We start from the raw sequence: 24,894 nt of genomic DNA, 5'->3' as shown, positions 1-24,894 counted from the left end.
CACTTATTGTTTAACCTGAGTGACAGTAGTAAAATTATTTATTTTAATGTGAGTGACAGTAGTAAAATTATTTCTTTTAGTTAATATCTGCTTGAAGTACCTATTAAGCTTTAATTGTTTGGAACCTTCAGGAAATTTATTTTTCTGAATAGCTGTGTTTTCCAAATGATTAGGGACTCATCCTTTTAAGCCACAAAATTTTAAAAAATATTTCCAAAATGTGTTACATTTTAAACAGTGTATAGAACATAACCATTTCTTTATAAGTCAACAGTTATTATCACAACTTTTTTTCTTTATAGCTTTATAACTTTATAACTTGACAGTTACTATCACAGCTTGTACTGCATTGCTTGTTCCTACACTGACTGGCCCCGAGAATGAGGTGGTTTGTCTCTTTTCCTGCATTTTTCTTACTTGCTGTCAATCTCAGTGGCCTTACAGAAATGAACTTTCTTGAGTCAGTTCTTCTTGCCCCTTTGTGATGTGTAAGATTAGAACTCAGATTGGAAGGTTTCTAGGTCGGGGTTTAAGGTAGGAAAGAGGGAGGAGGTTCTGCGAGAAGGACTCTTGGAGTAAAATGCATGGGCTTTATTGGTTCCCTTAACAAGTACCCATCGAGACCCATGTGCCGGGCTCCCGACTTTTCTCTGCGCTCTTAGTCGTCAGTCTAACATGGCTTCAGGCGGTGGACCTGGGACATCTGCTGGCTGCTGGGATACATTTTGGATTATTTCCTGGTTGTTAGCAGTATTCCAGGTTGTTGGCCTAGAGAATTACAGAGGTGGCAGTATTCATGAAAACTTACATTTTTAAAACAAAGAATTTCTTCAGGATTCGTTGAGATGGAAGCTACCCATAGATACCAAGTTTGTGATATGAATGTAAAAAGTTACAGCTACAGAAAGGTATACTTCCTGAAGTAGCTATGAAGCAAGTTTTGTTTTCCAAACCCTTTTAGTACCATTTTTATCCACTAGGTGGAAACAATTACAGTATGGCCTATATTGAAGATACAGTTTTTATAACTCAGTGTGTATCCCTTAAGTAAGGATGAAAAAAAAGTATTTAACCATGGATTGGCATCTGTGTAGGAAAGAAACATTAAAAGACATTTGGGGAAAAGAAGAATACTTGGCATAGTGATTATTTTATTCCTTTGTAAATGATTATTTTAGCCTCTCTTGCCTAAGAAGAAAGTTTTGAGGGTTTTTTTTAGAGGGGGGCTCGAGGTGGGGTGGTTGTTATTGCTGCTGTTAATAATGTGAAGTTTATCTTCAGGAAACTAATAAGCAGACCTGCCCTTCCAGAAATTGGGGTACTTTAATTCTCTGCCTGGATACTTGACAGGTATTTATCTCTCTGGATTAAAAAAACAAATTTGAAGAAAGCGGAAGGTACTGTTGTTAACAAATAGGGAAATAATGCTTTGGCGTCTGTGGTGGTTTTAAAATCTATCCACAGATTCTTTGATACTCTTTTCTCCAAGAGGTGGAGCTTCATTCCCGTCCCTGTGAGTCTGGGCTGAATTCAGTGATTCGCTTCCAACAAATAGAATATGGAAGTGATGGTGTGTCCCTTCTGAGGAGGTAGTAAGAGGCCCACTTCCTCCTCGCTGTGTCTGAGATCACAACCTCAGGGAGAGCCAGCGTCGTTCGTGGAGGGCATCAAGCAGTGCTTTGGAGAGGACGGCACAGACCTGCCAGCGAGGGAGCCAACCCGGGGGAGATCTTCCAACCCCAGTGTGACTTTCAGGTGACACCTTGACGGCAGTCTCATGACAGACCATGAGCCAGAGCCACCTAGCTAAGCCACTCCACGTTCCTGACCCACAGAAACTGAGATAATAAATGTCTGTTGTTTAAGCCACTGTGTTTGGAGTAATTTGTTAACACAGCCTTAGATAACTAATATGCTCACTTTGGGAAAAGTTAGGTGCCCAGGGTATGCCAAGTTGTTCCTTGAAGTATAGAACATATTCTGCTTACTTGAAATTGTATAAAGTCAGCATAAACTACCGTATTACCTTTGTTCTCGGGGAAAACTGGGCCCGAGATATGCTTACCTTGAGGTTTGAGTCCATGGTATCTCGAAGTAGAACTAACCTCCCAAGGTACATTTAGTAGGCTTCAATTTCATTTCCTAGGAATACATACGAGGATCAATTTTCAAGAAACCTGATGGGGCGAGTCCATAATGAAACCAGGGAACGTGAGAAGGAAGGCTCTGACCTTGAGAGTTCAGTGAGGTAACAGTGGCTGTGGTTTTCTCAGTCAGTCCCTCCTGCCTCAGCTGTTGAGTTGCTGACAGCTTGTTATCAGGATGGACTGTTGATGCTGCGTGCTTGTTCCAGGCTCTCAGGTGAGCACAGCGCTGTGGAAATGGTTAAGGGTTTTTAAAAGCCAGAGTCGATCCTGTCTTGGTCCTGCAGGCCATTGCCAAAACCAGGCAAAGATAAACTGCCTGCACTTTCAAGTCCGGCTGTAATCCGGCCGGTTCCCAGACTCCTCGTACAGGAGTCTCGTGCGTGTGCTCAGGACAGCCAGCACTCGTGTCAGAGCCAGCCCTGCAGAAGAACCGTCCGGGGCAGCTCCAGGTCACAGTGGTAGGAGCCTGGGTTGAGACTGGGAGTAGGAGACGGCGGGGAGGAGAATCCCAAAGGAGGACTTGGCAGCCCTTGCCAAAACCCCAGAAGTAGAGGGAAGGGCAGGGACTGGGGGTCAGGGGGTCTGGGTTTAGTCCTGGCCCTACTGGTTCCTGACACGTGGGCTGTCACCATCTCTCTGACCTCAGGATTTTCATCTGTAAAATTGCAGGTTTTGTACTCAAATCTCAAAAGAGGCCACAGGCCTGCCTTCCAAGAAAGTTCCTGAGGGCCTTTTTCAAACGAAATGTTTTTCCACCCTCCACCCATTGGTTGAGAGTCAAGGCCACCTGGAGCCCCTGTCACTGAGGGGAGCATGAGACATCCCTCCTCTACGTTACGGTGGGAAATGGCTGTGAGCCATCGAGCAGGATGATTTCAGAAGCATTCAGCTCAACCCAAGGATCTGGGTCCCAAGACAGAAGTAGCCAGGATTGCCCTCCCATCCTTGCAGTTTCTCAGTCTCCATGTTGACATCTGGGGACTTCTTTTCCCTTCAGTGTTAACTTTAGATTTCATCTGAAGCCAGCTAAGCTTCTCAGCAAAAGCAGCTTCACTTACCCTGTACCAAGGTGCCGCGGGTTGGCCAAGCGCTCCTTTTAAAACAATGTGTATTATGCTCCTGCCAGGCAGTGTGCTGAGCCTCTGATAAGCATTCTCAATTCTCATTTCATCAGCACAGCTCCCTATCGAGTAGATACTAGTTCTACACTGTCCCCATCTTGCAGATGAAGAAACAAGTTCACAGAGGTTGTGACTTCTCCAAGGTCACATACACGGCAGAGCCAATATGTGACTTCGGTCTTGTATGGGACAAAGCACTTAATTTTATCACGCTGCCTTCTTTTGGAGGCCAGAGCCTTCTGTGTGAGAGACCACTCTTTTCACCATGTCTCCACTCCCCCCCATAAACATACATCCCAACCAGCATACTGGAACCAGGCAGGTGACCCCATCCTCTAACACATGCTCAGCCCTGTGCTGGGATCTGTCCCTGTGGAGCCGCCTGCCCTCCAAACTCTTCCAGGTCCCTTCCACTCTCAGCTCAGTCGGTTATCCAGCTCAACTTAATCTTGCCTTCTTGTCCCAGGCCATCCTGAACTTTTGTGAGTTCCATCTCCGTTAGCACTTTATACGATGTTTTCTGTCCATAAGTTCTGCCTTTCAGCTAAGTGTTCAACCCCTTGAGCAGTGCTACTGCTATAACCAGCGTTCTGTCAGCCGCAGAGATGGCCCAGACGGACTCGCTGCCAGGCAGACAACGGGGATCCCCGCGAGCCCATCAAGGAGCGGGATGCTGGAAAGACAGGCAGTGGGTACCGGACACATTCAGCTTCAAATTCCAGGGATCAGCCACTTGATTGGGATTACAGGCTAAGCTCTTATCCCGGTGGAATCTGGGTATCATGCACAGCACATGGACACGGATAGCAAGGGGCAGGGGGACTGGAAACAGGGAGGAAACAGGGAAGGGCTTCGTCCTGGAGAATAAGATTAGAACCGTGATGTGAGGTCACATCAAGGCCTACATCAGAGATGACTGGGCCTTATATTGTGGGATGATAGGTCTCCAGGCCAGGCAAGATGTCCAGCTGTCATTAGATACCAGGGTGGCCCGGTAGCGTGATCAGCATGACTTATGAAATCAGACCTGCCTGTTGAATCCCCTTTCTACCACTAACCAGCTTACCTTCTGTAAGTCACTCAACTGCTGACATGCGCCATTCCTAGACGCATTAGTACATTGCCCAGCAGAGCGTAAATGCCCTTTCCGAAGGCTTGGAAAGCCAAGCTCATAAGATGACTTACATGTCCGGTGCAGTAGCCCTCAGATTACAGAGTGCTGTTAATAGGTGCTACAAAAGAAGGTAGCGGTTAGAGCAGGGGGAGAGGAAGAGTTTCCGGAGCTAAATATGGTTGGAAAAGCTGGGTCAAACAAAATTAAATGGATATATCCTATAAGACTTCTCAGAATCTTTAATGTGCTCATGTTGTTGTGACTCTCCCAGAGGAGTCTATATTTTATGGCATCTTCCAGACTTAATGACCCAATAACCCTTTTATCAAGGAGCACCCTGAAAGACTTTGAACATGTTTGGGGAAACATTAGCCTAGCACAATGCCTGGCATTGTGAAGGCTTGTTAAATAATTTGAATGGTTGCAGGAAAACTTAACATTCAGTTATCTTGCAAAAGTTGTTTATGAACTTTCTCAAGGCAATCCAGTGCAGTGGTTAAAAGCTCGACTCTGGACCTGGTCCTCCTGGCTGTGTGGCCTTGGACAAGTTACTTGATCTCAGCTTCCTCTTCTGGAGAAGAGGGAAGATGATACAGTATCCTCCTGGGAAGGTAGTTGTAAAGCTCTAATGAGTTAATAATACATTCGGTTAGAACAGTGCCTGGCACATTATAAGCATGATATGTTAGCTATTATTTTCCTAGATAGAATGAATTTTAGAGAAGCTTTCAAGAACAAATTATTGACTGCTGTTGTGATTACCATTTGTCCTACATAAAATCCCTCTTGCTCACACAAGAAGATTGATTAATAAACAGATGCCACTTAGAGTCACTATTCCATTTTAAAAAAGAATAAGTCATAGGACCTCAGACAGCTGTTTTGCCTCTATGGCAAAATCCAAATCTCAAATATAAGAGATTTGCTCTAATATTCTATTAGGCGAAGATTGAATATTCCTTTTTTCCAGAGGCACTTTATCTTTACCTAGAAATTATTTTCTGATTAATAAAACACAAATTACGATAACTCATTTCACACAAGCACACACCACAAAAAATGTTTCCATATCAAAACACAGGTACCAATGCTGGACGAAATTAATTAGGTGGCGGGAAAAAAAGGAACAAAAGCTAAGAATTGAAATAATCTCACAGCCTAAAAAGTCATTCTATTCTTGCCACACATGGAAAGATTTTAAGGCATTTTTCTGTTATAGATCTTAATGTTATACCTGAGAGGCTGGATTGGAATTATAAAACTTTTGAGGTGTAAGACATCAGAGAAATCTTTCTTATTTTGCAGTTGAGGAATCTGAGTCCCACAGAGAGACTGATATGCCTGAGGTCATTAGCTGGTTCTGGAGGACAGGCCTGGAACATAGATATTCCAGAGTCTTGTCCAGCGCCCTGCGGCAGGCCTGATGTCACTCATGCAACCCCAGCAGAGCTGAGGCCCAGCCACTGCACCCACCCTGCAGGAGGTACATTTGTGAACGTCCCTGGCACAGCTCTCCATCCAAGGGTCTTCGGTACTGAGTCTTTTGCAAAACCCAGAGTCACCCCCTTACACCGAATTTGTTTAGAGCACATTTCAGTGTTGCGGGTTACAGTAGACCTCGACCTGGGCTCTGTTGCCTGGCTCCCACCCCCAGAGATTCTGGTTTAATTTTGCATCGGGAGTTTTAAAAGGTATAGAGCCTGCTCCAGAGCATCCATTTTCCTGAGGAGAGAAAACTGTATGAATCACAGATAAACTCCATTTCAACCTCCCTTGCGTTGTAGTTGGGAACTCTGAAGGACCAGCTGCTGTGCTAGTTATAAAAACATGAGTCATTGTGCACTTCGTGACGAGCTTGTGTTGAGAAGAGGGTGGGTTGGACCAGGTTGGATGTGAGGAAGGTGGGTGTGGGCAAGTTGGTCATCCAGTGCTAATTGAGCACCTACTATATCTGAGGCCCTGGATACCTAGAGATGAGAAGGCCTAGCCACCACTCTCACAGGGCTCGCAGCTGGGCTGGCTGGACACCACGGGGAAGCTGACACGGTGTATTTTCTTGCAACCAAAAGTACTCTGATTGAGACACTTATGTGAAGGCTCTGTGCAAAATAGTGCACGGTGACCAGTGGTCAGTCACCGCAAAGCCGCCTAGGTGCGGGCAGGTGTACAGTCCATGCACCGCGGTGGTGAGAGCTGCTACAGTGGAGGCTCTGGAGCAGAGGCCCAGAAACAGACGTTTGAATGATTCAAACACCCTAAACGAACCACTTGCTCTTTCAAAGCCTGTGGCTCACATTTACTTGGAACAACGAGCTGAAACAGGAAATTGATGAGCTCACGCTGCCCTTGCTCCTGCATTTCAGGCAGCGTTCTACTCTACCTAGCAAGCCGCAGAGTCTCTCTTTCCACCCCGCCTGCAGCTATTTTCACAAGCTTTACCTCCTAGGAGCTCATCTTTCACCCAGTCTTGGAACCGGGGCTCACCTTCCACGCTCCCCTCTTTGCACTTATCCCGTCTCTGATGTGCTCACATTCCAGACACATGAAAGCGATAATTGCACGGGCCTCCTGTCCGTTAGGCTCTGACCTGAGGTTTGGATGCCTGCTCCTTCCTTTCACATTTGTGAATGGGGCTTTTATCATTCCTTTGGAACTGGAACTCTCTAGTAAGTTAGGGATTGTGTCAGGAAATTGTAAACACTCGGACCTCAGACAAGCCTGGGTAGTCAACGGCCAGGTAAATGACTGTGGCTAGTATGTGTGTGTACAATGTTTACAAAGCACATGTGATGTCAGGCTAATTGAAACTGCAAAAATCTCCAGTCAGGAAGGAATTAATCCTATGTTATGGAGGAAAAACAGGTTTGGATAAATTATGCCCAAAGTCATAGAGCTACTAAGGGACAGAGCTGGACCTCAAACCCAGGCTTGGTTCCAAATCCATTTCCCTCCCCTTTCTGATCATGGTTGACATTTTTTCTTTTTTTTTGGCTGTGCTGCGAGGCTTATGGGATTTTAGTTCCCCCGACCAGGGATGGAACCCGGGCCCTCAGCAGTGAGAGCTCAGAGTCCTAACCACTGGACTGCCAGGTAATTCCCATGATCGACATTATTAATTAACTCTTTTCCTGTCCCTAGTTTGGGTTTTCAAGTAGGCAAGCACAATCTTTTCCTACATAAACACCCAGCATTTTGGCTGGAGAACCAACTGCAGGGCCCTGAAACCGCATTGAGTGCTATCAACTCAGCTGTCCGCATATTCCAAGCAACTTGCCATGAGCTTCTAGAGAATATTACAAGTTACCATTTATGGAGTTTATTCCAGATGCCGGACCCTGTGATAATTCTTTTACATACATTATCCCATTCATTCTCATACCAGCTCTCTAAGATCTCGAAGATCTTCCCGCTTTGCAGATCAGGAAACTGAGGCTCAGTGAGGGTGAGATCCAAGACTGGCCCTTCACATAAGTCATGGGCCTCCTGCACTCTTCTCTCCCTGCACTGTCCCCAGCACTGGGCCGCAGCTCTGCTTCACCTGTCAGAGGAAACAAAGAACCGGGCCCTTTAGCCTCTGTCCTAGGAGGCTGGTAATTTCTCCCTTTATGGATACTCCAAAGGGGATTCCACAGGGGTCCAGTGAGGAATGGAAGAGAGGGGTACAAGCTGGAGAGACCCCAAATGGTGCCGTTCACTGCACAGCTGCTAAGGGAGCTTTGATAGAAGGCCCCCGGCTGAGGAGGCTGAGTCAGTCCCCCTGGCACAGCAATGCCATGAGGAATTTCGGCTCATTGGAGATAGAATGTGGTTCACCAGATCACTCCCATAAGACAAAGCATCTGTTTGTAATTTTTGCCTTTATCACATTCTGAGGGATCTGTGTTCTTGCCCTCCCAAAACTCCGCTTCTCCCGAAGCAGAGTATGTCTGTAGGAGCCAAGAAACCCATTTGTCCTCTCGAAAGGGGACAGGCTGTCACAACCACGTGAAAATGGGTGGTCTTTATCCCTAACTCAGGACTAGATCCCCAGGATGAGAAGCTTGTAAGGAAATCTTAGGTGATCAGTCTCCAGCAATCCCCTCTTCCCCAAGTGGTCACCTCAACTAAGCAGGAGATCTGGAATGGTTTCTCAGAGGATGGGTCCCAACCTTTGTCCATTTTCCATCACAGGCCTATATGGGAAATCAGCAGCAGACTCCTGAGTCTGACGGGGAAATTTTTTATTTAGTGAAGATGACTTGAAGTGAACTGGTCCCCGTGAGCAGGTTTTTTCTGTGGTCCAGATCCTACAGGTAGCGATTTCTAAGCAAGAAGATCAGCACGGCAACAATTAGGCCAATCACAAATAAATCCCAGTATGGTCCAAGGGTATTGTCCAATTTCATCCATTTCCATCTCATGGTAAACTGCTGGCAAGAGACATTCTGTCAAAAATAAATCGAAGCCTCCCACTTCATTCAGAACCATCATCTACCTCCATCCCATCTCCCAAGAGTTGCTCACTGGAGTTTTCAGAGATTTTGGGGACGTATTTGAGACAAACTTACATTAAAAAACAGGATATCTCGAAACAAATGCACAGTTTCCAGTTTTGTGAGGGCAAAGAACACAGGTATGTGAGCGTCCGGACTTGTTTGAGCAGCCATATCATATAATCTCCTGGCCAAGCGAACGTCCTGGAAAGAGAAGAACAGCCCATACTCATTAGGTACAGATTCTTTGGGAGAAATTAAATGGAATCCATAGTTTGAAATACAGTAACTTATCTTTGGTAGGCTGAACAATCTTCCCCCATGGCCCCCACAAGATGCTCATGCCCTAATCCTTGGAACCTGTTAATATGTTATGTTACAATAGCAAAGCAAATTTTGCAAATGTGATTGAGGTTACAGACCTTAAGATAGGAAGATTGTCCTGGATGACCTGGTGGACTCAGTGTAATCACATGAGCCCTTAAACACTGAGTTTTCTCAGAGAGCAGAAGAGAAAGGCAGAGAGATGTGGCAGAGGAGAAGTCAGAGATTCTAGCGATGGGAAGGACTCAACTTGCCCTTGTGGAGGGGCCACGCAGACAGGAGAAGGAATGTGGACAGCCAGCAAGGAAATGGGGCCCTCAGTCCTATAAGCGCAAGAAACTGAATTTGGCCAACAACCTGAATAAGCTTGGAAGCAGGTTTTTCCCCAGAGCCCTCAGTAAGGAGCACAGCCTTTATTTCAGCCTGTGAGACCCTACAGAGAGGACCCGGTCAAGCTCACCTAGCTTTCTCACCTACAGAAACTGTGAGATACATGTGTGTGGTTTTAAGGCACTGAATTTGTGGTCATTTGTTAGAGCAGCCATAGAAAACCAACACAGACTCCAAAGAGCTTTCTTGGATATCTCTGGACCAGACCTTAAGTATAATTCCAATTAAAGGGGCAGGAGAACAGACACTAACAGTACATCTCCCCAAACAAATGGCAATACAGATAGTGACTTCCTAGTACTTATCATACCTGAAGTTATGGGATTTGTTTATTCATTGTCTGTCTCCAGGTCCCTGAAGACAAGGGCTTGCACTGCCTGTTCACCCCTGAATTCCCAGTGCTTAATGAAGTGCTAAGCACATAGCAAGTCTTTGATAATACTTATCAAATGAGTGAATAAACGAGGAATGAGCGAATAAACTATTTTGGTCCTCAGGCTGGAATTTGATTCCATAAATGACGTACTATATTTTTAGGAACTTGTTTTTCCCCATTAAATTACGCCATGGTAGATCAAAAATCTTTCATTTTCACCTACTTACGGCTTGTTTTTGTTTGCTTTATATTTGCTTTGTTTTCCCAAACCGAGTAATGAAAAGGCTAAGTAGAATTGCTTTTAAAGGTTGAAGCACCCTAGGCCAGTGCCAGAATTATACTTTGCTTGGGTGCCTGTGGATTATTTTCAAAAGAAGGGGAAGAAGAGGGATTTTTCACAAATTGTGCTCATCCAGTATCTCTCTGTTTCTCCTCTCCATCTCCCAGACCCCCGTTACACAGGGTTCAAGAGTTGTGAATCCTTGAGGCCTCTGCTAAACCCATTTCTTGGGTGGTGTCCTCTCAGCTATGTTTTGCTTGTCATTTCTTAATTTTTTCCAAAGCTTCGTGGACTGGTAAATGCATTTGTTTGAGAAAGAGGAATAATGCTTGCTTAAAATAATTAAAATTCAGGAGACTGTTCCAAACAAATCTTCCTGGCAACAGAGAAAATGGATGTTATAAAAACTCTAAATGTGTCTCTGATTCCAACAAATTCAGAGGGTGTTCACTTGAAAGCACCCTACAGATCACAACAGCGGTGTTACCTCCACACGTGACAGGCATGTTAACTTGGATGGGACGTTCAAGGAGAGGCAACCTTTGTCGATATCTCATTCCTTCCTTCTTATTTGAGGCAGGCAAGAGTTATTAATTTATTTCTTGAGGCACAAACATCACAATTCAGTTGCTTAGCTTATAATGAAAAATAGCAGAGAAGTACCATTTAAAGTGGGATGAGCTGGCTCCCGGCCGAGGTGGCCTCACGATTCGCAATGGGGGTGGGGTGCGATAGGAAAGTCTTTCTTTAAAATTCGCAGAGAAAGAAAATCCTAAACCCTTCTGCCTAATTAGGGCAACCCATATAAAAGAAATTTTATTACTAGACTCTAGAAAAGACTGCTTGTTCTTTGATCCTACTTAGTAAAAAAAATCCAAACCATTCACACAAAGAAAATTCCCCGCGATAAACTGTGCTTTGATGATGGCTAGGGTTCATTATTTAAGTCCATTGCACATCCAGTCCACTTACATTTAACTTCTCTGTGGTACGTTTGAGTTTATTTTGCTTTAAATTCAGTGATTTAGGAGATTATATAAACCTATCTACAGACTTCTTAAGTGTTTCTAACTCTAATGTCAGGTGTGCCAAAGTACCGCCCTATGCTCACATGTTCAAAAGCTGCTTATAACTTAAAGATATAGAATTCTCCAGCAATAAAGGATCTGGTTTGTGAAAATTGTTCAGTTACATGACTCAGGAGTTTTCCAGCCCCGAATCTTTGGGTGTCATCAAAAATGTCTTATACTGGGACAGAGGTAGTTTTTTGAATAATTCATTCTTGTTTTCTTATTACAAATATGTTAATTAGAGGAAACTTTGAAAATACAGAGGTGAACAAACAAGGAAAAAACACCCACAATCTCACTGTACAGAGGTAACTACTGATATTTCATACACATCCTTCCAGCATTCCAGTGTTTTTGTATATATTCATACATACATACTTTTAATTTAGGAATTTTTCATTCTGTATGATACTTTGTCTTCTGTTTTCTTAAGTTAACGATATATTTCAAAAAATATACCATGTCCTAAGATATTCCTTTAGCCTATAATACTTTTATTTTTAATGGCTGTACAGTATTTCATAATAATGGTTAGTACTTATTAAATATTTACTGTGTGACATTCACCACTGTCGTTTACTTAAACCCTGTTACAATTCTGTAGGGCAGATGATATTATTAACTTCATTTTAAAGATGAAGAAACTGAGGCGCTGAGAGGTTAAGTCACTTATCTAAATCCATATGACTTGTAAATGGCAGAGCTGAGATTCAAATCCAGAGAGTCTGCGTCTAGCCTGCTCACTTAGTCACTAGGCCATAAAGTACATAATGGAGTAGTATACCACCACACAATAGTTTATATAACATGTTCTCTATTTTGGAGTATTTTGATTGTTTGTAGGGTTTTTTTCTAATAAATAAAGGTATACACACACAAATTTTTTTGCACATCTCTGATTATTTCATTAAATAGACATGTATTTCAAGAAAGGTTATGACCATTTCTAAGAGATGTATATTTTGTCCTGTCATATTTCCGAGGGGGCCATTTTAATGTCAAACTTTAGTTTGGCCTTTCCAGAAAATAATTCTATTCTGGTGTTTAAAGCTTCAGCTCTAACACTCCATAGGAGGTCAGACCAGACAAATGAAAAAAATAAAAATGCTTCGTGCCATAATTACTTTTATTTTTGACAGATCTACTTATAATTTATTCAGTAGATGTGGTTTTGTTTTCCCTGTAGGATCCAAAAAATGTGTTATTTAGTAGGTCTAACTATATATATTGAAACTCATTTCCTCTCACCTTTTTTCTTAATTTAGATAGATTTTCTAGTCAGTATCTTAAAACATACCTGCTTTCTTCCATTTTAAAAACAAAACAAAGGAAAAAAATGAAAACATAAAAAGAGCATCATGTGTGTCTTATACTCTATGTTACAAAAACATTTTAGAACAGAATCTGACAGTACTGATTCCTCTACCTGAATGGTTTCCTCTTTAACAAGTTTATAGTATTTCACTTGTGTGTGCATGCATGCACATCATTTTGGGCTTTCACTTTAGTTATGGACGTGTCTCTTCCACAGTAGACTATGAACGCTTTGAAGGGTGTCTTGTTCTCAGATCCTTCTTGACACAAAACAAGGACTTGATAAATATTTGAGTAAATAAATGAATGAAGAAAAGCAAGGCATGTTACCATGGTAGTTTAGAAGCAGATGTCTTTTAAATCTAGGGCTTCATTGAAGGGTTCATAGAGGTGATGATACTGGAGCTATTCTTTGAAAAATGGATTGGTCTTCAATGGGCAAAAATGTGGGAGAAGATCATTCCAGCAAATGGGGTGATGTGACCTAAGGTCAGGAGGGTGCAGTTCAAGGTCTTGCGGGGAAAGGAAAAGCAGTCTAGAAGATATATAGGGAAATAGTGGCATATCAAGCCATTATTGTCAAGATGGATTAGGTCAGGGAGGGTTTGAATGCCAGGGTAAGAAGTCTGGACTTCATTAAGCAATAGAAAGTCAGTAAGATTCTTTTAGTTTTGTGTTTGTTGGCTTGTATTTGTGTGCATGTGTGTGTGCATCTTTTGGGAGGAGTGTGGTGGAAGGGTAGCAGTACTAGAGTTATACTTTATCCAAAATAACCCAGTGGGGCTTCGTTAGCTGTATTGTGTGTTAACTAAAGTAATGCTAACATCTGCAACCAATAAACTCCCAAATTTCAATGGTTTAACACATTCAACAGTCAAGTGTGGATGTTTCTTGTTGGTGGTAAATCTTTGGTGGACAGAGCTTTCTCTGGCCACACAGTTCAAGGAAGAACACTAGAATGGGAGACCCCTGAGGATCCTTTACAACAAGTAGAAATTCTGGCCTGAACCGGGATAAGGCCAGAAGGAATGGGCAGGAGAGGATGGGCAACAGGTTTTTTTCATGGTTATTAAATTTTTGAAGGACTTCTGAATCAAGTATAAATTGAGAAGGAGTTTCATAACAAATTGTGAGCCGAGTGCTTATATTTCTAAATTAGTTCAGGTCATCTCTCAGTTTCTCCCTAGGTATTATTTTGTGTTCCCAAAACAATGGTACAGTCAGTCCTGGTCCACAGTTAAGTCAAGTGAGCTTAACTCAAGGGCGGAAAGTGGGGAATGAGATGTTTCTCAGTGAAGCTATTGGGATAATTGACCTACATCACCCTAGTCCCAAATCCTTTCCTAAAGACGGATGAGAAAAATAATGACCCATATTTTTACACTGATTTACCAAGAGTCGATTTATACCTTACTTCCTTTTTCCAGGGGGCTTACATTCAGAGTTTACCAAAACTTTTTTTGATTCTCAGAGAAATCCTGGTAATGATGTTAGACTCACCTGTCCCACTGGTTTGCATGAGGTTTAACTAATAGAGAGGATTGCGAAGAGCCTTGCTGAAGACATGCATAACTACTCGATGTCTTGGGTGCTATGAAAGCCTGTTCTAACTGCTTTGCTTTCATTAACCATAAATGGAACAAGCTTTGAACTTTTAATTATCAGCATATTCATTTTAAAAATTAGAAGAGGTGATATCTCCTCATTAATTTGACTACGAGATAGCAAGATTAATAAACTTGGCCCCTGGGTAGTTGGTAATTATTTTACTAATTGCTAAACAAAAGAAATTAATAAAGACAAAGAGCAATGGCCCCTCATTAACTAAATTAACTAAATCTAAAATTCCCTCATTAACTAAATCTAAAATTCCCGTGTCCAGGTCTGAGGTTAAGCTCAGCCTCTTTCTTTTTCTATAGGTAGAGACTTTCTGTAGGAAAAAATTTATCTGTGACAGAGAGACTGATCAAAATGAACTACCCACGATTTAACAAGAACCCCGACCGAAAAGAACAGAAATGTGGCTAGAGAGAAACTTCAAAGTTTTTCTAGATGTATGAAATATATGTCTCGACAACTGCTTTTGGACATTGTGTAGAAAGTGCCTAGGAGAGAGCCAGCAGTGACTTGAAGGAGGAAAACTGAACACCCGACACAGTGGGCTGTGTAGTCGGCCTTGTGTCCTGAGAGGACAGCTCTCCCCACCCCAGGGAGTCACTGCTAAATGACCTCACTGTGAGGACAATGGGGCTGTTAAGTCCTTCTGGATTCATATGGGGGCAGGAGAGCTAATCTGAATTTAACCCATGGGGTGGGGTCACTTTTATTCTATACACACAATGCTCCTCTCACCAATATTGTTATGTTTTACATGGGGAATGATGAACAAAAGCTTTGATCCTCTTGAAGTCTTACTTAGCAATCGCTCACATTCTCTTCTGATCTAAAAAAGTCATTCCACACACTGTTTCACTACAAAGCCCTTTCACAAAGGCTTATTGGTTTTATCCTCAAAGCCTGGGGCAGGGCTTGTATCGTTGTTCTGTTTTACAGATGTGGATGACAGTTGGAGGGGAAGGGAGTGTGGCTTAATAACATCCAAAGGATCATCCACTGTAGCTATTCGAGCCAGTCCTGCCTGCCCCAATGTTATAAAACAGGAAGCTTGCACCTGCTAGGAATGGGGAAAACAGACTGCATTTGGATTTGACATTCTTTCTACTGCTTAGGGTTCTGGGGATGATGAAAAGTGATCCGTCAAGAGGCAGGCACAGGAGAGCACCCGAAGGCAGGGGTCTCTACCATTGGATTGTTGGCACCTGAATGAGAAGCTCTTGCAGCCGTGTGCACATGAGCAGTTGTCAGCTAGGAAATTCCCCACCAATAATTCCCAATTACTATCACAACTGGAAGGAAAAAGAAAGCATAGAAAATTCAGTAGTGCCGGGCCCAACTCTTTCCAGCAGCAATGTGGGGTCAGCCAGATCTGGGTTCGAATGATGGCTCCACCACCAATGAGCCCTGCAAACTCGGCCCTATGACTTAACCTGCACTGTGATTTCCTGACGCAAACAACAAGGACAATGATAGGATGCGTCTCATTGAGTGGTTATGTGACTTAAATGACATGGTATACATAACACGCCAACACCTGGCTATCGTAATCACCTTTCTCACCCTGTCAGACCCTAATGCCATCTTCTGCCTTAACTACACTGACTGTCTGAAGGATCTACCCGCTATCACCTTGTAGTGTTAGCCCTCTTAATGAATACGCCTCATCTCCTCAAGTCGGGTGTAGTCTTTGAAGGATGGAGATCTGTTTTCTTGGGCTTCTCTAGAGCACTCGGCATTATGTCATGTACACAGTGGGTGTTTCAAAAGACGTTTCTGGATTAATGCCACCTCTGTATCCAGCTCTGATCTCATTCTCACTTTCTCCTTATTACTGAGAGCTTGTGAGTCGATGGAAATTTTAATGGAAAAAGGCCTGTGGGTGGAAGGCAGTGGGGGCAGGGCCTACTAGTGTTGCTGGAAAAAGCATGAATTTACTATGAATCAAATTGGCCAAGACTAGATTTATTCTCCTCGTTAGTTCCATCCTTGGGCGTCATGGAGAAAATAAATTCTACCTCATAGGGTTATATCAGGATACATAAAATGTGTTGGCATGTGGGAGGGACTCAGCAAATATTAAGTCGTTTTCTCTACATTGATGACATCAATGAAGTGTAAAACGTTATACATTTTCCTTCCTGTACAGCTGCCGTTACTAGGTTGGATTATTACCAGCACAATTACCTTTGCGATACCTAAACCATGTTCGTACATATAGGCCAGGTTGAACATGGCTTGTGCGCTGTGGTATTTCTTGGCTGCGATGCTGTAATGCGTGGCTGCTGTTTGATAGTCTTTCTTAGTCCCGTAGCCATAGTAATGGTAATCTCCAATTTTCACTCTAGCGAATGCATTGCCTGATAGAAATATTAGAAAGAGAAGGAGAATAATAACTCAAATGATTCATGTGTAGCTCCTAGTAAATCATTAATATCAGCCTAATGATAATCTATATAAAAAAAGAAAAAAACACTCGGAATCCCAGAATCAGAATTAGATATGATTTATGGATATGACACACAATGCTAGCTGTCTTTATTGTAGGATAACTCCCACAGTATAGTACAAATGTTCTTAAAGAATAAAAAATTATCAATTTTACCTTTTAGATTCATTTTTTGAAGGTAGGTCAATTCTTGGGAAACTGGATCCCACCCTTCCTTTTCTTAGCCTTCACTCCTGAAGCTCTGCTCTCCTGCATCACCAGTTTCTGCCCCTGTTCTAGTCCCATGCGTCATCCAAACACACTTTGGTATCTTCTATGAACAAAACCAAACCTTTATCCCATGGCATCTCCTTGTAACTACTCCCCATTTCTCTGTTCACTTCACACTCAGCCTTTTCAAAAGTGTGTTCTACACTCACTGTCTCCAAAGCTTCTCCTCCCACATACTCTTCAACCCACCCCACTTTGGCTGCTGCTCCCTCCTCCAAGAAACTGCTATTTTTAAGGTGGTCGATAACCTCCACGCAGCCAGATCCCCTGGTCACTTCTTGTCCTCATCTCACTGGACCACTAAGCAGCACTGGAATCACTGGTGCTGTCTGCCCATGCCCTTTCTTCTCTTGACTTCCCTCCTGCCTCAGAGGCCTGTCCTTTTCAAACTCTTGCCTGACTCCTCCTCTACCCAGCTTCTAAATGTTGGAATATCAAGGGCTCGTTACTGACTCCTTTTTCCCCAGCTCCTCTCCCTTCTTTTCTCTCCTCTCCTCCCTTCCCCTCCTCTCTCCTCCACTCTGCTCTATCTCAACTCTCTTTCCAGGTGACCTCATCTAGTTCCATGGCTCTATGTTTCCTATTTCTGAACTTGTATCTATATTCCATCTCTCTCTAAGCCCCAGATTCTTACAACTGCCTTCTTGACTTCTCTGCCTGGATCTCAGACTTAAAACATCCACTAGAGATTCTTAACTCCCTGCTACCCCTTCCCCCGAACAAAGTCATCAGTTCCTTTCCTCTATCAGTGCCAGCACCACCATTTTTCAGGCCATAAATCTAGGGGAATTATTCCCAGTTCTTTCCCCTCACTTTCATTATCAAATCCATCAGCAAATCCTGTTGGTTCTACCTTTAAAACACACCTGTTTCTCTCCAGCTCCTCCACCATCTAGTCTAAGCCTGGAATACTACAGCAGCCTCCAAAATGTGCTTTTAGCTACACTTTTCGATCTGTTCTCCACACAACAGCCAAGATGATCTTTTTCAAATGTAAAATCAAATCACGTTATTCCCTGTATTAAAACCCCCAAGCGCTTCACTTTGCACTTGGAATAACTTCCAGATTCCTTACCTGACCTACAAGTTGTGCCTTATCTGTCTTCTGCCTCCCTGGCTGGGCTTACCACATGTCACTTTCTCGGGATGCTCTAGCCTTCTTAATATTCCTTCAACACACCGAGCTCATTCTTGCCTCGGCGTCCCTGCAGTAAGATTCTTCAAGCCCCTCTGCCTGGCATGTTTGCAGTTCCTCTGACTCATCATTCTGGTCTCACTGCAAACTTCGCTTCCCTTCTAGAGCCTTCTCTGACTACCTTGTCAGACCACATCCCACTAGTTGTCCATCCCATCTCCATGTTTTATTTCCTCACAGCATGTATCTCTCTTATCTCATTTGTTTACTAGTTTATTTTCTCTCTCTCTTTCATGAGAGAGAATTTTGAAGCTCTTGATCACTGATATAGTACCAGGATGAGAATGGTACTTGATGAATATTTATGGAATGAATGGATAGACAGGGTAGGAAACTTTTTAGAAAATGCTTCCCCCAGATGTTAAGTATTTTACAATCTTAGTTTCCAACAAACATGAAAATATTCAGGAGTAGAAAAAAATTCATGTGACTTTTTAAGATATGAGACTTCAGTCTTTTGAAGGCCACTTAGGGATGACCTCTAAGCGTCTCTTTGGGGCCCATGTTTCCACTCACTAGGGCTATGTTGATTGAAAAGATGAGGGAATGCTCATGTAGGACATCCACTTCAGCTGTGGCTAACCCCGCTGGCACAGTCTAGGCTTACTTGGAAAAGGGGAAAGTACGCTGTGTGGTATGGTCTGATGTGTATCATTAAGAGCTATAGGACTCCTTCCAAGTTTTTCTTCCCATTTGGCCTAACGCAAAGCCTAACATTTTTTGGAATTGATTCCTTTGGGTTCTGAAGTTCTTTTAGTCTTCTGGAACCCTATACTAAAATGTAATACCATGAGCCGTCTTTAGTTTTCTTGGAGTAGAAGTAACGTTGTAAACTTCTTAAGCTGCAAAAGATATTAGTTGTCAGGGTTGGCTTCTCAGGTGCTTCAAAATGTACAGGTAGCTCGGGGTAAGACCTCATAGAAATGACGTCCAGGAGAGGGGCTCAGAGGGGCCTGCAGAGGCAAGAGACCCCTCGAGCTCTAAAGAGAAACCCACTCCATTTCTAATTTTGCCCAAAGCTATCTTCCTTTGACCCGAAGATTCCTTCTGCACCACAGCCACAAAAGAACAGGACTCTGCATTTTCAAGCTTTGCAAGCAGTAAAGCAGGACCCCTGAGGTCTCTAAGAATGAAATGTTGTGAACAAGCAGATTCTCCAGAGGATTCAGCTCCACCCTAATTAGGGGGCTGATGGGGGTGGGGGGCATGTGGCAATCCTGACAGGCTCCTAGGGGGTCACTAGACAGTGGGAGGGATTTCCCCTCCAATTTCACAGTCACAGGCTGGTGGCTGAGTCCTTATGGTTCAGCACCCTCCTCACACTCCTGGAAGAAACATCGCCAATGACAGATTGGAAACCTAACTTCCATTACTAGATTTCCTAAGCTCAAGACAGCCATTCAGCAACCACATCTTTGGGGACAATCATGCCTGACCTCTCTGGTGACACACAATTATTTTTAGTGGTCTGACAGTTTTATATTGGTGACTTCTGTTTAATATTAATGTCCTCTCATTTTCAATGTCTCTTTTCCTTAGTGCAATTTCCACAGCATTTCCTGGCTTGGAATAAACCTGTATTTGTTACAATTCAGATGATTTGCCATAGCTGAGGGGTTGCTGGTGTTGTTTCCTTACTCCAAACATTTTAGAAAACAGAGACTTTTCTTGTTTTAGGGAATTTCTCACTAAAATCACACAGATGGCTTGCTGCTGCAGTACCAGCTCAGCTGGACCTGAGAAGGCACCACTGTGACTTTTGCTTCTGCCTCATATTAGCATCAGCTGAGAATTGTTTTTATCCCATTCAATTCTTATAGAAAAGGGATGATTCGGCCTTAGCCTGAGACAATTTTAAGAAATTTAATTGGAAGTAAAATTGCTCTCTTACCGTAAGAGAGCACCTCACATATCCAAATGCCAATAGTGACAGCTTTGCAGAATCTCTCTGCTATTAGTAATATAATTTTAGGGAAAGAATGGAATGAGACATAGTGATGCAAATGCCACCTGCCACTGCTTTCCCACCAGCGCTCCCTACGGCGGGGGGGAGGATCTTGCTAATTAATTCTTTTTTTCCCTTGATGCTACCATGCTAATGGTTATAATAGAGATCTGAAGCTTGTGGTAATCCTCAATGGGATATTCTAAAAGAAAAATCAAACAAGTCTTAGAGCCATAAGTAATTTAACCTATATAAACTCATTGAAACATAGGTCATATCTCTGATAAGTTTAGAAAAACTCAGCAAATGAGTGACTGAAGCCAGACCAAGAAAACTGATGTCTTGAGTAAAACTGCCATGTTTCAAACAACCGTTCTGGTGTCATGGAGACAGAGCCGTAGAAAAATTCCTATGGTTTGCTAAACTGGAGACCTTGAGAATAACAAAAGAAGTTCCTGGAAATGACCTCTAACCAAAGACTGACCCTAACATCAGTTTGAAATACCACCTGCTAGATATTCTGCACCTTTCTGCCTATGTGCCCAAGAACTCAGCCGGAGCAAATCAGATGCATAATAGTGGACAGGGGCCAAGTAGTGCTCATTTTTATCTAAGTTCTGTACCTTGAGTGGCAGCTCGATTCCATAGGAGAAGTGCCATTGGATACATCTTCTCTTTTTCAAGGATTTTAGCTTTTTCTAAAAAAAAAAAAAAAGGAGACATTCCATTAGGAAGGCTTAAAATACCCCTACAGTAAAGTCATATATGCATATGTATGATTGGGGAATTGCAGAGAATTTTAACGTATCTTACTAGATTCCAAAATGAATGCTGAATTGCTTTGAGCTACTTCATAACCCATTTCTGCAAGTAGTGCATATTGAACAAGAGAAGAATCTATATCGCCATTCTTATAGGCAAAGTATGCTGTCAGGAATTTCTCAGCCCAGTGGCCTAGTTCACAGACACCTTTATAAAGCTGTATATACAAAGAGAAATCAAGCAGACTAGTTAGCCAACACACTTCATTCCAGGTAAACGATAAATAACCTCAGTCTTCAGTTCCTGCTGGCTGGTCAGGCAAGGATTTTAGGTCTAAAGCATGGCTTTTGAAAATTGTTTAGGGTGAGGTGTTAATACCTTTCACAGGCATGAAGATTACAGGTGTGTATTTTTTTTTTTTTTTTTTTTGTCTTGCGCTTACACTTCCTGAGGCTTGTTTTAAATATGTGTAAATGAACTTTTCTGACTTGGGGGCTATTTGGCAGGACAACAGAATGTAACGACTTCTGTTTTTTAATAAAAGGGATTTTCTGGATGCTGCTGCCCTGCGAGGGTGCGTTATAAGGCTGCAGCTGATGTGGAGAAGAGAGAATGAAGGGAAGACAGTGCCTGAGGGTGTAGGTGACATAACCGTGAGGGAGGTGTGCAGAGCTCCGTGGGGACAACAGGCAACTTAGTTGAATAGCCCTTATGTAACCAAAAGAGGTTAACCATACATAATTCATTAGGAATCGGCAAAGGAGCAAATCTAAAGATAGATTATTAGCTGGCAGGTTTTGAAACGAATTTCAGAGGGGCCAGGTTGCAACAGGAAGGTATTTATATTGGTGCAGGGGAAGTGTTTCATGAATCAATGAAGGACATTAAGGTCCTAAAAGCCTTCTTTTGAAAACTGCATCACTATCCCAGGCTGAAAGAATTCACTTTCTCAATTGTCATCCAAATCATCAGAAAAACCTAAGGACCTGGCTTTCTGGGAAGAAGTGAGCTACATTTTCTAGGCTAAATCAAGCCTTTCATGTCCCAAGTCGCAACTCCCAATCCTACTAGAAGTGCCAAATTGCCCTGGAGATTTGATTGAAAGCTGAAACAGAGCTCCATAACTGAATTCGGAGGCAAGCTCTGAACTCGATGAAAAGCCAGATGCAAGACAGGAGGGATCATTTCTCTTCCTCCCTTTCCGAGTCTGAGTTACATCACTGCTTTTCCTCCCTGGCAAATGTCAGTGTCCACATTGTCAGCTGGAAGAAACAAGATAATATCTATAAAATCAAAGACACCAACAATCTAAGGACAGTATCACCTCCTCTCTGTGATAAATGAAAAGTGCTTTAGAAATAGCCCGTGCTTTACCTCCACAGCAGTTCTGCACGATCTTAACACTCCTGTTCCTGTGGCGTACATCTTGGCCAGGTAATAAATGGCGAGGGGCTGCCCACTCTGAGATGCCAAGTAAAAATATTTGAAGGCAAGTTTATAATCCTTCCATACTCCAGAGCCAGCTGAAAATTAAAATTATTTTGAGCCACCCCTTATTTACATTGTTTTTTACATTATCATCTATGGATGTAATGCTCATAGTGATTCCTGCTATTTTAAATAGGATGAGAAAAGCCAACCAAAAGTCAAGCTACTCTAGATCTACTATCTGGGGGAAAAAAAGTTGAGTCAGATTTTAAGTAAGAATATGGAAATGTATGTTCTCGACCCATTCAGAAAACTGAAGGAGATGGACTGTTTAGTCTCATGAAAACATCTCCTCAATATGGTATAACTGCAATTAATGAAAAGGAGACCAAGTGGTAGTCTCTGAGGACCAGAAGGCCCTCCATGATGTGTGTCACCATCCCTGTCATCCTTCCATACCAGGAGACCAGTATAGCTCCTCCCAGCCATAACTATGGCGTTTGGAGCCAGTAAATCCCAGCTCCAGGAGGCCCAGCTCAGACTCAGCTCATTGCTTGGAGCAAAGCATTTGGAGCTAGGATGGAGAATCAGCTACTCCCAGCAGCTGGGATTCTTGTCCTGACTCTCCCATTACTCCTTTTGTGACCTGGGCACCCATAAGCACTTCATTTGCAAAAGGAAGGGCTTTCACTAGGTGGTTCTGAAACTGCCTTCCAGCTCTAACATTTCTTAGCCTTTAGAAGCAGTGCCATGTTGCTGCTAAGAGCAAAGGCTCTGGAGGCAGGTCACTTGTGTTTGAGTCCCAGCTCCACCAAGTGTATGATCTTGTGTAAGATGTTTGACCTTGATATGGCTCAGTTTGCTCATCTAGAAATGGTGGGCTACCCCCTAGATGTGTTGAGAGGACTAAATGAGTAAATACATGTAAAGACTTAAACATTAGCCATAACTATTACTCTTATTCTAGATGCTTGAGGAATCTGATAGACCCTGGGCCTGGGATTTGGAATAAACTAGAAGAACAAGGCTATCTTAGGCAACCTCCCAAAACCGTAGAGAACAGGCCCTCCACCTGGGCTATTGTGGAAAATGCCAGACCTGTCTTTTTTTTTTTTTTTTTGTGGTACGCGGGCCTCTCACTGTTGTGGCCTCTCCCCGTTGCGGGGCACAGGCTCCGGACGCGCAGGCTCAGCGGCCATGGCTCACAGGCCCAGCCACTCCGCGGTATGTGGGATCTTCCCGGACCGGGGCACGAACCCGTGTCCCCTGCATCGGCAGGCGGACTCTCAACCACTGCGCCACCAGGGAAGCCCCCTCTCTGCCCGTCTTTTCAATATGGCACCGAGGATCATCAGATTTCTCACCATGGCCCACTCTCCTTCCTCTCACACTCTGTCTCCTTTCCCTCTGCAACCTCAGTTACTCTTACTAATGCCTGTATGTTGATGTCTCCCCAAATCTTTCTCTCCAAGTTTTACCTTTCTTGTGAGTTTCACACTTGTTTCTGGGTTGTGCGCTGAGTGTCACAAGGCACTTCAAACTTAAAATTTTCAAAGGTGAGCTTTCTGATTGCACCTCTTTGCCTCCACCCCCCAAATGTCCTTTTCCTCCTGTCTTCTTCAAATTCCTCCTCAAACTGCTGCCTGAATGTTCTGTCTAAACCACTTTCACCAATCCTTTGATTTGTCTTAAAAAAGGAGCAGACTTTGCATTTATCATTCTAAGTAAAGCAGCCATATGTGTAGCACTTACAGTAGTACATGAAGCCTAACTGAAACTGTGCGTTTGGCCATCCCTTTTCTGCAGCTTTCTGAAAGTATTTAAGTGCTTCTGCATAATTCTGCAAGATAATTACACTTTGTTACTCAAAGGTACATGCATAACTCCATGGTAACAATTGCCTTCCACTTTTTTTAAGAGCATAGTTAGTGCCCTATGTGATTTAGGCTAATTAAAGCAGTATCAGAAGTATTATACATTTTATTTCATTATTATATTAGATTCTATTAAGAAATAATTATCTTATTTTCATTGTAAATTATGTCTTTTCCTACATTGACAGTAGGTTTTGTTAGATATTGGGGGAAGGTCACTCAAAAGACAAAAGTTAAAGTAAGAAGATAAATTTCTCTATGAAAAAAAATCCTCACGGCTTAGATGATTTCTAAGGTTACTTAGAATCTGTGATTCTAAGATATAATTAGCGTTGTTACTCTTGTCACAAGCTTGTTCTATGTCTCTTTGGCAAATATTTCACTGAATTATTTTATTCTCTATTACTAGATATGATACCTTGGCAAACCAAGTAATAGAGACTAATTCCTTTAGATTAATCAGTGATCATGAATTTCACCCTAATAAATTGCTAGAAATGTTGAAAAAGATAAGAAAATTATTTAACTTACCACAGGAACTCCTTTCCCATAAAAGTAAAGAAGACCGAGCCCATGAAGACCAATGGCATTGCCCTGGAACAGGTTTAAAAATCCAAGTAAAGTCCCAGAAGAATTTACCATACGGAAAAGTATTGCAAAATCATTCACAATATTTGAAATGCAGCTGGTAGGAGATGAACTAAGGCAGGTGAATCAGGCAGTTGGTGTTATTCTGACCCTCTCTAGTT

The 24,894-nt window shown here is 42.7% G+C and overlaps 1 protein-coding gene across 1 annotated transcript in view; it reads right to left on the bottom strand.

Annotated features, from left to right (window-relative positions):
* Positions 1 to 650: 650 nt before the first annotated feature.
* SEL1L2 (SEL1L2 adaptor subunit of SYVN1 ubiquitin ligase) overlaps positions 651 to 24,894 on the bottom strand; it is a gene marked incomplete at its 5' end in the record, with an annotated part of 119,147 nt that continues 94,903 nt past the window's right edge. Inside the window, 12 exons of the mRNA XM_082670289.1 lie at positions 651 to 768; positions 2,066 to 2,142; positions 2,232 to 2,373; positions 7,762 to 7,920; positions 8,531 to 8,788; positions 8,930 to 9,058; positions 16,410 to 16,582; positions 20,705 to 20,779; positions 20,895 to 21,060; positions 22,218 to 22,366; positions 24,024 to 24,111; positions 24,677 to 24,739. Coding sequence (XP_082526415.1) covers positions 8,669 to 8,788; positions 8,930 to 9,058; positions 16,410 to 16,582; positions 20,705 to 20,779; positions 20,895 to 21,060; positions 22,218 to 22,366; positions 24,024 to 24,111; positions 24,677 to 24,739 — 963 coding nt within the window. The 3' untranslated portion in view covers positions 651 to 768; positions 2,066 to 2,142; positions 2,232 to 2,373; positions 7,762 to 7,920; positions 8,531 to 8,668. The remainder of the gene's footprint in view (positions 769 to 2,065; positions 2,143 to 2,231; positions 2,374 to 7,761; positions 7,921 to 8,530; positions 8,789 to 8,929; positions 9,059 to 16,409; positions 16,583 to 20,704; positions 20,780 to 20,894; positions 21,061 to 22,217; positions 22,367 to 24,023; positions 24,112 to 24,676; positions 24,740 to 24,894) is intronic.

This window comes from Grampus griseus (assembly GCF_964374135.1).
Source record: "Grampus griseus genome assembly, chromosome: 14".
Lineage (NCBI taxonomy): Eukaryota > Metazoa > Chordata > Mammalia > Artiodactyla > Delphinidae > Grampus > Grampus griseus.
This window is presented reverse-complemented; position numbering and strand designations above follow the sequence as displayed.